We start from the raw sequence: 10,792 nt of genomic DNA on the forward strand, positions 1-10,792 counted from the left end.
GAGGGGCAGGTGACTTGCAGGCTCTTGCCCTCGCAGATCCTCGGGAAAGTCTATTCTGTTTTGAGTGACAAAGAGCAGAGAGCAGTGTACGATGAGCAGGGAACGGTGGACGAGGATTCTGATGTGCTCAATCAAGATCGAGACTGGGAAACGTATTGGAGGTTACTCTTTAAAAAGGTAGAGGACTCCGGAGACTTCTTTGTGACTATTATCATTCATTCAACAAACGTTTATTGAATGCCTCTAAAGTCTCGCATTTTGTACTTTGTAGGAATGAGGAATTTCTGTTTAGTCTCGAAATATAAATATCACTGGCGTTTCTCAGGAGATAATATACTGTAATCTTTGAAGAAAAATAATTTAAACCTTAGGTTGAACCATGTGTTTTCGTATGTTCACACATACTTATTGAAATGAGTCTTTAATTACCTATTGATTTAGAGTGTAGTGAAAAGAGGGGATTTAATTTTTTACAACATGTGCTATATTTTACATATCCAAATGTAAGTCCTGAGTGTTTTTCTGGGTCCCTTCCCATCTTTGGAAACTCCACTTAAATTTTCCTGGTCTATGGTTAGCAGTTGTGAAGGTTGGACTAGGGAGAACTCTGGAAAAGCTTTGGCATAGAAACGTTGATTTCTTGCAACTATTTCAACTCAAGCACCTGTTGTATTTGGGAAGAAATATTTCAACGCCTAAGTCTAGTTTTACTAGTATACATTTTATTTAAAATTATCAAAGTTAAAGCATATATCTCTTATTTATTTAGATATCTTTAGAAGACATTCAAGCTTTTGAAAAGACATACAAAGGTTCTGAAGAAGAGCTGGCTGATGTTAAACAGGCCTATCTGGACTTCAAGGGGGACATGGATCAGATCATGGAGTCTGTGCTGTGTGTACAGTATACAGAAGAACCCAGGATAAGGAACATTCTTCAGCAGGCCATCGATGCCGGAGAGGTCCCTTCATATAATGCCTTTGTCAAAGAATCGAAGCAAAAGATGAATGCAAGGAAAAGGAGGGTAAGATTTTGAATGCTATTTATTACTTATATCTTGAATGCTTCCAAAAAGAATTTGAGGATATTTGCAATAATGGAAATATAGATAAGACTGCTGAAATAAGGAGAAAGATTAATTTGCTATGTAGTTCTCATCTAATAAAATGAGCATACGCTCATCAAGAGAAACTTTATTTTTCTTAGTATGTTGTGCTCAAGAGGATTTGTCTGTGTAGATTATTTAACTAATATCATTTTCAAATAACACTGAAATATCCTTCATATGGGCCAATTCCTGAGGCATTTCTCAGGAGACAGTAATGTAGTCGAGATACATAGGCTAGACAATGGTTCTCACGTGGTTAAGGGGTGAGGAGAAGGTGCGAGAGACTCTTTTTTAAAAAAGCTGTGTCTTGGTATTACAGGTTACTTTGCTCTTGCCCAGTTTCTTGAGTTGGGCCCAGATTACACATTTTTTAAACAAACTATTTAGTTTATTTTAATTGTGTCTTTTAAAATACCCTTTGAGGGAAAACTTTTGTGGAGAATCAGGATTGAAGTCTGTGTGCCCTTTACATGCATATTAAACTGTGGAGTTGGTTGGGGTAAGGAAGATGACAGGAGATAGGAGCTTAGAGACAGCTGGGGTTCTGGGAGGAAGTAGATTCAAAGTAGCAAACATCTGTGCCTCTGATCAATGGTTACTGGTACCAAAGTAACCATTGCCTCAACCTGGCTTTCATAATGGGAGCTCCATGGAGAGCGGATGGTGTAAGATTTTAGACCTTTGATTGGTACCTGAGGTGAATACCTTATTTTATATGGCTGAACTGGGAGTGGAGGTAGCTCTACAGCATTTAGATATAAGATGCACGGAAGGGAAAGCTGACATGTGTGTTGAGTTGAGAGAAGTGGAATGTATCAGGATCATCATTTTGGTTCATAAGCTACATCTGATTAGATTCAAACTGACAGTTTAAGTCAGTAATCATTTTCTCAGGTGAAGCTGAGCACAGCTGTATTCAGTATTTGGATATTAGCTTGAGAAACTTTCCTAGAGTTTTGGGAAAGAGATTTTAGCAAACTTAGGGAGGGGGATAGAGTATTAAAACAAAGCAATTGGAAACAAGTCTGTAGACACTGGAAACTTTATGTCTTTATTGGAATAACAAGGTTCTAATGTGTTATCGTTCCCAGTATTAATAGTATTTACTGCTATTTAGAAAATTCACTGAGGGTTGGGGCCTTTTAATAGTCTTAATTGTTGCCCTGAAAGAATAAAACGAACTTACCTTTTCCAAGGTATCCTTGTGGTATTTTGGCATCAGTGCTCTAGGAAAATTTGGCAAAAGAAGGCGGCTTTGAAGTCGGGTAAAGAAAGGTTAAAACTGAATTTGCTAGTGTTTATTCTGATTACTTAGGGGGAATTTTAAACCAGGGTTGCTTTCAAGGCTGCCACTAGTCACCTGTAGTAAATTGGGTTTCCAGAGGAGGAATCTGAGGTGCCTCTGTCCTGGAAATATTTTTGAGAGCATCTTTGGTTGTGACCTTTCTTAACTTCCCTTGCATTTTATTTTTTTTCCTCTTACCACGTGGTTTATTAATACCAAACAATGTGCTACCCCTAGCAAGTAGTAATGGCAAAAACTCGGAAATGCTTATTGGAATCAGAGGATATATTGCTTGCATTCAGCAATTTTGCTTTTTAATAAATGACATATTTGTGTAATTTTATCCTTTTTATCTGTATAATCCTCAAATTGAAAGGGTCTTGTCATAGATTTGGTTTTGGCAAAGAGGGTGTATTTTTATCATTTGCTAGGTTGCCATGGAGTCATTCATATGAGTTTCTCGTTTAGGCGCAGGAAGAGGCTAAAGAAGCAGAAATGAGCAGGAAGGAGTTGGGACTTGATGAAGGAGTAGATAACTTGAAAGCAGTCATTCAGGTAAACGTGGCACACTGTGAAGGTTGCCGCCATTTCTTTCATGTTCTGATTCTTACTGCTAATGTTTTCTTTGAAGTATATGTATAGTGTCGTGGGGTTTTTGTGTGTGTTTGTTTGTTTAAGACAGTGGTCCCCAACCTTTTTGGCACCAGGGAACAGTGCTCCTATGAGAATCTAATGCCTGGTCATCTGAGGTGGAACTGAGGCGGTGATGCTAGCGCTGGGGAGCGGCTGCAAATACAGACGAAACTTCGCTGGCTCACTCATTGCTCACCTCCTGTTGTGCAGCCCGGTTCCTAACAGGCCATGCACCAGTACTAGTTGGGGGCCCCTGTTTTAAGACATAATTCACGTACCATATATTCATCTTTTTAAAGTGTACAATTCATTGGTTTTTGGTATATTCATCAAGTTGTACAACCATCAGCATTATCTGATTCCAGAACATTTCATTACCCTAAAAAGAAACCCCTTACCCATTAGCAGTCAGCTCCCCATTCTCCCTTCCCATCAGCCCCTGGCAACGACTAAGTACTTTTGTCTCTGTGGATAGTCTTGTGTTTTGAAAGCTTGTGTTTTAACTCTCAAACAGAGCAGACAAAAGGATCGACAAAAGGAAATGGACAATTTTCTGGCTCAGATGGAAGCAAAGTACTGCAAGCCTTCCAAACGAGGAGGGAAAAAAACAGCTCTCAAGAAAGAAAAGAAATAATGGAACTTTCTCTTCAAAAGTCGTTAGGTATTAATTGGTGCCATTATAGGCAAGGTACAGTCAAGATTTGAAGACAAAAGTTAATCCAACCCTTGAGAAGAGTTGTCTTTACTGCTTAAATTATTCAGATTTATTATGTAACCCAGAATCTCTCAACCTGATCTTAGTATATTCTAGAAATCCCAACTTTCTGTGAAGTCCTCAAAGGAAAGAATTTGGTGGTGATAATTGAGGGAAGAGGAGGAGGTTGGTATACTTCCAGACAGCACTTCTTTCTGTGGATCTTCTGTACAAGAAACTCTTATCTAGAATGCTGGTCTGTCCTTTACCAGTTGTCATTTTGCCACACAGGAGTGAGCTGCAGAGTATTCAGAGTGATGTGCATGTTTATTAGGACAGGTACTGTACCTAGTTAGAATGCCTTCAAAACACTGGCTGGACATCTGTCTTCCAAATACTTGACAGTTTGCTTTTAGTCTTAATATTCTCGAATATACCCTCTGTCCTTTTTGTTTTACTCAACCAGGCTCTGTACTCTTTGCTTGAAGTACAAAATAAACAGGTGTTCACATTACTTCAGGCATCTTTATAAGACTTATACATGATTAAATAAACAAGTAAAAAAATGACAAGTTTTAATTTATCATTGGTATACTTCATTTGTAAAATTTAATAATAAAAATAGCCCAGTGATCATTTAAAATATGATCTAGAAAAAATACGAATGGTGTTTAGAGAAGAGAGAAGAAAAGTCCTAGTCAGCATTACAGGAGTTAGCCCAGTTTAAGTAGCATAAAGAGATGTTGTAATACTGCCTGAATGTCATTAAGCAGGTCACTGAACTTGTTGGAACTTGTTTTCTCATTTATGAAAGGGCTGATGGATTTTGGGTAAATGACTTCTTAGAGGCACTTTCCGACTCTTAACTCTAACTTTGAAAGGCAAGCCATCTTGATCCAGTGGTTTTTTTTTATTGTGCACACATGGCATTGATTTCTGAGAATAGTACATATATTTTCACTTTAACATTTAGTTGAATTGGTATGTATTTATTACAATATATGAAAGTTTTGTAGGGACTGTTCAATTTAAAATCTGATTTGTAGGCTAATATAGTCAATACCATATGCATAAAACAAGCCTTCTGTTACTAAGCTTTATGTATCAATTTATGTGAGGTAAGCATGTGACACGTTTTCAGTTTGTGATTACAAACAGGTTAAAAAATACTCTTCAATTGTATTAAAAATATAATTTAATGCAGGTTGCTTGAAGCATCTGTCTTCATATGATAGCATTAGCACACTAGTATAATAGAAAATTACCCCAATTTATGATCATTTGAATTTATCTACTCTAAAGATTAACAATAAGATCTAAAACTGGTATGATCATCAGAATTAAAGTTCAATGAAATTTAAATAAATTTAAGCCATAGTTAAAACCATTGCTGCATTCATGAGTACACTCAGGAAAAGATCCAAGGTAAAATCAGAAGAACACCACAGTTCTCTACTTCTGCTCTTAGGATGTGTTTATACTGAACTAGGGTTTTGGGTTTCTGAAATTTTAAGGAATTGCATCTGGCTCACTAGTAGAAAGATTCTATAAATTTTTTAATTGACTTTCTTAGAACTGCAGGAGAAAACTGGCAAGTTGAGTTTAATATTTGTAAAAAAAATATGACCACTAAAAAGTACTTTAAGAAAAAAAAGAAGCATAACCTGATATCAAGCAGGCATTGTGAAGTTGAGCTGGCACAGCCGAAATAAATATATGCATGATTTCACATGTTACTTTACACCAGTGTTCAACATTTATGTTTTTAGTTACCCCTTCCACTCTATCTGCCTGTGTGATTAGATATCTAAAGAGAAAGCTTTAGGAATGACATCTGTTTGATGAGTAGCTCAGATTTTTAACAGCACTATCTCTTAAAAATGAGTTAAAACTGAGTACAACTCTCCATATATTAATACAAGCAGAAGTATTCGAAAGCCAGTGATAATGTTATCAGATAATCATTTGCTGCTTTTTGTGTATGTATAGTCTCATAGAATCACATAATGATTGAACTGATCATTGTTAACAGACAACATGAGCAGTGATTTGGGGGTAATTATTCATTTGTTAAATCTTTGGGTACAAACTTTACTGTCCATTGGAATAGGTTCACTTATGCTGAAAGAAAACAGTAACTGGAGATAGAAACAGTACCCATGTAATCTTTGGCAGATACTCTTTTCTTCTCAGTCAGTTGTACCAAAATAACTCTTCGTGAAGATGGTTTCAGGTTGTCTCATATATAAGCTCTGCATCACACGATGAGTGAACACTGATTCATCAAATCTTCCCATATGTCCCCTGCAGCCTGAAGCAGATTCTTGCCCTATGGTCCCTGCCTGGTTCTAGAGACTGGTCCACCTCTGTTTTGAGATTTTGTAGACCCATGTAACTGAGGACCTGTCAGACAAAAATGACATTATAGAGTCACATTAATAGTCTATATTTGGTAATCTCAAATTCTTACCTAAGGGCTTTTTCCTCCAATAAATTTGGAGACTGGGACTAAGTAGTAGAATGTATTTACCAAGGCAATAAAAAAACCTTAGATATTTTATGTAAAAACTAATAATATTAAGATGAAAGCAGTAACCTAGTTTTAGAGAAGAGCCCACTAATTGAAAGGGACTAAAATGTCTTTCATTTCACTAAATGTTGCACTAGTTTCACCTGACCATCAACATGGCCAAATGTAATATCTAGCTTAGAGGAAGGATTACTTCTCTTCCAAGAACAGAATCCATTGAAAGCATTCAAAAACTACTAAACTGCTGCTAGAAAGTGAACTAAGAGAATTCACTTGGACCACAGAGATGGGTTGAAGGCAGATTATTTTTTAATGTATTTGTTGATTAATCTTATTAACAGGAAGCATATCAACTGCTCAGTACTTTTAAATGTCACCTACAACATAATGAGAAAGAATGATTCTGATGGTGGTGAGAAGACCATATAGGAAGACCACCATTATAGGAAGAATTAAAATATCCATAATTTTCTTCCATCACTCCAATGAAAATAGAAGCTATAGAATATAACTTAGAAATCAAAAAACTAAATGGGATAGAATTGGATTCAGCATATCTGGACATTTTAGAATTTCTTTTGTTTTACCTTGGCCTAGCAGGTTAACTGACTAAAGCAGTTTATAGCAATATGGATTTTGCCTACATAATAATAAAACAATGTTTGAATGTTATGAATATGACTTATTTGGCTGAAATTTAAGTACTGTTTACTTTGTCAGAGGAGTGAAAAGTTAGTTTACATAAGAGAAAACAAATCTGGAACTTTTTGGCTCTGAGCCCAAAGAGAGGTTTCTTTTTATTATATCCCATCTTCCAAAATGAACTTAAAGTGACTTACAAAGATGCAGGAAAACAAAACAATAAAGTCTGGAGAAAGGGAAAATAAGCATAGAAAAAAAATAAGAAAGGGAGGATCTTAACATCCATACAGTAGTAAAATAAGAGTCATGGCCCCACCTGTCCCTGCAGATCCCCTACTAGGTCGGGCCTGATGATACTCAACAGCATATGAATGACAATACTGTGTGTCTGGCTGAAAAAGAAAAGAGACAAATTCTTAAAATGCAGTATCTCCCGAAGGATAATATGTTAGTAGTTTTACAAGAGAAAACCTGGAAATTAAAAAAACACTGAAAATGGTATCATCTGCCAATCTGAGGGTCAGGTCGGCTGAGTGCACTCTGTTATGTGCCACGGAAAAAATCCCAAGCCAGAGGCCCACAAAGCCTTTTACTAACATAAAAATTGCAAGTTCTACAACTTTATTAATATGCCTTTAAGAAAATTTTAGCATTTATAAATCTGTATGGTTTAATATTTCTAAATATTTGTAATTGACTGCCAAGGGAATTTTGGCTGATTTGTTGCCTGCTGACTGTAAAACAGCAAGACAGCCTTTCAGCAGCGCTGAAACACCCATGACTTCTTCTCCCTACTTGTGACTCTCAATATGAAACTCAAACATTTCAAAATCACCTCAAGGATTTTAAAGATTTTAAGATATGACTAAAATATTAAAATGCAAAATATATTTTTAAAAAGCTATCAATGCTGTCTTGCTGGCATTTCTGGAATAAAAAACATCCTTTTCAGTTCCCTGTCAGAGCACTAGAATTGAGATTTCGGGAATTTTTTTCTGGTGAAGCCCATGTTTTTGATCAAAGATCAGCAAATGTAATTTGTAGAGGGCCAGGAGAGTAAATATTTTAGGCTTTATGGTTCAGACTGCCATTGTTGCACCTCCTCAACTCTGCTGTTGTACTGGGAAAGCAGCCATAGACAGTACATGATTGAGCGTGGTGGCTCTTCCCTAATAAAACTTTATTTACAAAAGCAGGTAGTAAACCAGATGGTCCATGAACCATAGTTTGCCGACTCCCGTTTTAGATGAGAACACCAAGGCGCAGAGTACTAGTCTGGCAGTGCCAAGCCCAGGACTCAGCTCTAGTACTCTTAGCTATAATGACTACTAGCTCATCTCCCTTTTCATGACAGCAAATTGAGAGAGAAATGGCTATGGTAAGACATTTTTACTTTTGTTATAAACTGAAAAAGAAGAAACTTTGAAATATTTTCATGTGTTCACTTTTACTCAGGCAATCAAAAAATAATTATTCGATATAGAATCTAGCTATAGAATATCAAACACTGCTTAACTAATGTCCTAGATCAAATTAAGAGAAGACAAATTTAATAAAGGTTTTCAAACTTTCTACGGTTCACACTGAGTAAGACTCAAATGGTCACATTTTCCCTTTTTTTGACCATGTTTTGGGTGAATCTCGCCCTAAATCAAGCCTCTTGAGGTCTATTTATGTCCACCTGGAACCCGAGAATGTGGCTTTATTTGGAAATAGTATCTGTGCAGTTGCAATCAAGTTAAGATGAAGTTATACTGGATTAGGGTGGGTCCTAAATTCAATGACTGGTATCTCTGTAAGAGAGAAATTTGGACACAAACTTTGCTAAGGCCATGTGAAGATAGAAGCCAAAATGGGAGTGATGCAGCTGCAAGCCAGGGAATACCGAGGATTGCTGGCAATCACCAGAAGCTAGGAAGAGGCAAGGAAAGATTCTTCCCTAGAGTCTGCAGAGGGAACATGGCTGTCTCCTAGCACCTTGATTCTGGACTTCTAGGCTCTGGAACAAAGAATAAATTTCTAGTGTTTCAAGCCACTTAGTGGTAATTTGTTACGCCAGCCCTAGGAAACTAATATAGTATGCCATTCATTAATTCGCGCTATTCTAGTAGGGGAAAAATCGAGTGGTGCTTTAGGCTGTAACATTTCAAGGGTTATGAGTTGAGATAAGCGGGCTGCAAACACCACCATCCTGAAAATTTATATAGGTTGTGCAGCCCCTGATTCTTGGGCACTGGGTTTAGCCCCAGTCACTTCTCCAGGCTCTCCAAGCCCTTTTGCCACAAAGCAAATGAGGTGGGGCTGAGCTCATGGCCTACAATTGGGCAAAGTCAATTGCATGAGCTCCAGTCTCCTAACCAGGTGTTTCCTATCTTGCTTAGACGTAAAGGGGCTGGTAAATGTACCAAAAAAAAAAAAAAAGAAAAAGTCTTAGATTGATCATCTGCCAACCCACTTTATAATCTGACACCACTATTGGTATAACTCCATGAGAGCAGCATTAGAGAATGAAGTTATGCTGACCTGATATGCACTGGGGTTTTTGCTTATTCTCAGAAATATCTAAATTTTTAGAATTTGTAATTTATGTATTATTATTATTATTTTTGCTTATTCTCAGAAATATCTAAATTGTTTAGAATTTGTAATTTATGTATTATTATTATTTTTGCTTTTTCTCAGAAATATCTAAATTGTTTAGAATTTGTAATTTATGTATAAGACATTTTGTATGTTAGGTGCCGCTGAGTCAGTTCTGACTCCTGGTGACCCTGTGAATGAGTGATGTCCACAATGTCCTGTCCTCAGTAGCCCTCCTCGGCCTCTGTGGACTCATGCCTATTGCTTTTATTATGGAGTCAATTCATCTCATATTTTATCTTTCTCTTTTCCTGCTTTCAATTTTTCCCAGCATTACTGTCTTTTCCAAAGACCCTTGCCTTCTCATGTGCCCAAAGTAGGACAGCTTTTGTGTTGTCATTTTTGCCTCCAGTGATGTTTCAGGATTAATTTGCATTTTACCTTATTCTTTCTACAAGTTAAAAGAACTAGGGGCAGAGACTAGTTAGAATTTCAACAAAACGTACTTACAACATTACTATTATTTTCAGAACCTCAACTTTTATTCTCAGAGTTGATTAACCACTATGTAAAGTCTTAAGTCTACCAAACTATTTTTTTTCCTCCCCCACCTTCCCCCTGACCCCTGAATGTCAAGATCATAGAGGAAATAGGTCACTCTACCAAAAATGACTGAGTTGTGTTGGGCCTGGAGAAAAAGTCAGGTAAAAGGAGCTTCTCCTGGGGCTGCTGATGGTTAAGTTCATCCACCACTGCACTTCGAGCTCGATTGGTATCGCCATGGCTTTTCTGTGAAGGGGATAAAATTACAGAAACGGTTAAAACAATTTGTAGTGGGATCTGTGCATGTCCTACATCTACCCCAGCAGGTATGGTAACTGCAGGCCAAGCACCCCCAATTCCATTGTCAAAAATAGAATTCTGTATGTACTTTTAACAAAATATAAATTAAGACCAGAGCATAGATCCTACAGAATTACTGTCCATGAAGTTTTATAAGCACATGGAAAGACATACCATTTGCCTTTGTGATCCCACAGTGCTCAAGTGTTCCATTTCAGCTGTGCCAATAGGTGGCAGCAGATTATTTCGACTCAGGGGCATTGGTGAAGGAGAAGAGAGTGAGTCGGCCGCCACTGGGCTGCAGGTCCCATCAGAGAACAAGACACAAAAACAAAGTTATAACGATACAAGCAAACTGATTAGAATCAAATAAATGACGATAGAGGAGTTTAATGTCACACACAGAAAGCTTTAAGCTAATTTTTAAAAGAGCTCTCAAAAGATTTTGGAAAATTAAGAGTTTGGGTTTTTTTCAGA

At 37.1% G+C, this 10,792-nt stretch overlaps 2 protein-coding genes across 6 annotated transcripts in view; one reads left to right on the forward strand and one right to left on the reverse strand.

The window, feature by feature from the left end:
- DNAJC9 (DnaJ heat shock protein family (Hsp40) member C9) overlaps positions 1-4,934 on the forward strand; it is a 5,395-nt gene extending 461 nt beyond the window's left edge. Inside the window, exons 2-5 of one of the 2 annotated variants that reach the window (XM_006915520.3) lie at positions 37-177; positions 770-1,024; positions 2,862-2,948; positions 3,541-4,934. In XM_006915520.3, the coding sequence (XP_006915582.1) occupies positions 37-177; positions 770-1,024; positions 2,862-2,948; positions 3,541-3,660 (603 nt within the window). In that variant the 3' untranslated portion in view covers positions 3,661-4,934. The remainder of the gene's footprint in view (positions 1-36; positions 178-769; positions 1,025-2,861; positions 2,949-3,540) is intronic. The other variant, XM_015592204.2, reaches the window with a different exon arrangement.
- Positions 4,935-5,767: 833 nt separating this feature from the next.
- FAM149B1 (family with sequence similarity 149 member B1) overlaps positions 5,768-10,792 on the reverse strand; it is a 58,789-nt gene continuing 53,764 nt past the window's right edge. For all 4 annotated transcript variants that reach the window (XM_025049334.1, XM_025049333.1, XM_025049332.1 and 1 more), the window contains 4 exons: positions 10,490-10,613; positions 10,136-10,261; positions 7,209-7,284; positions 5,768-6,123 (listed from right to left, as the gene is read on the reverse strand). In XM_025049334.1, coding sequence (XP_024905102.1) covers positions 6,050-6,123; positions 7,209-7,284; positions 10,136-10,261; positions 10,490-10,613 — 400 coding nt within the window. In that variant the 3' untranslated portion in view covers positions 5,768-6,049. The remainder of the gene's footprint in view (positions 6,124-7,208; positions 7,285-10,135; positions 10,262-10,489; positions 10,614-10,792) is intronic.

The sequence above is a fragment of the Pteropus alecto genome, unplaced genomic scaffold, assembly GCF_000325575.1.
Source record: "Pteropus alecto unplaced genomic scaffold, ASM32557v1 scaffold155, whole genome shotgun sequence".
Taxonomy (NCBI): Eukaryota; Metazoa; Chordata; class Mammalia; order Chiroptera; family Pteropodidae; genus Pteropus; species Pteropus alecto.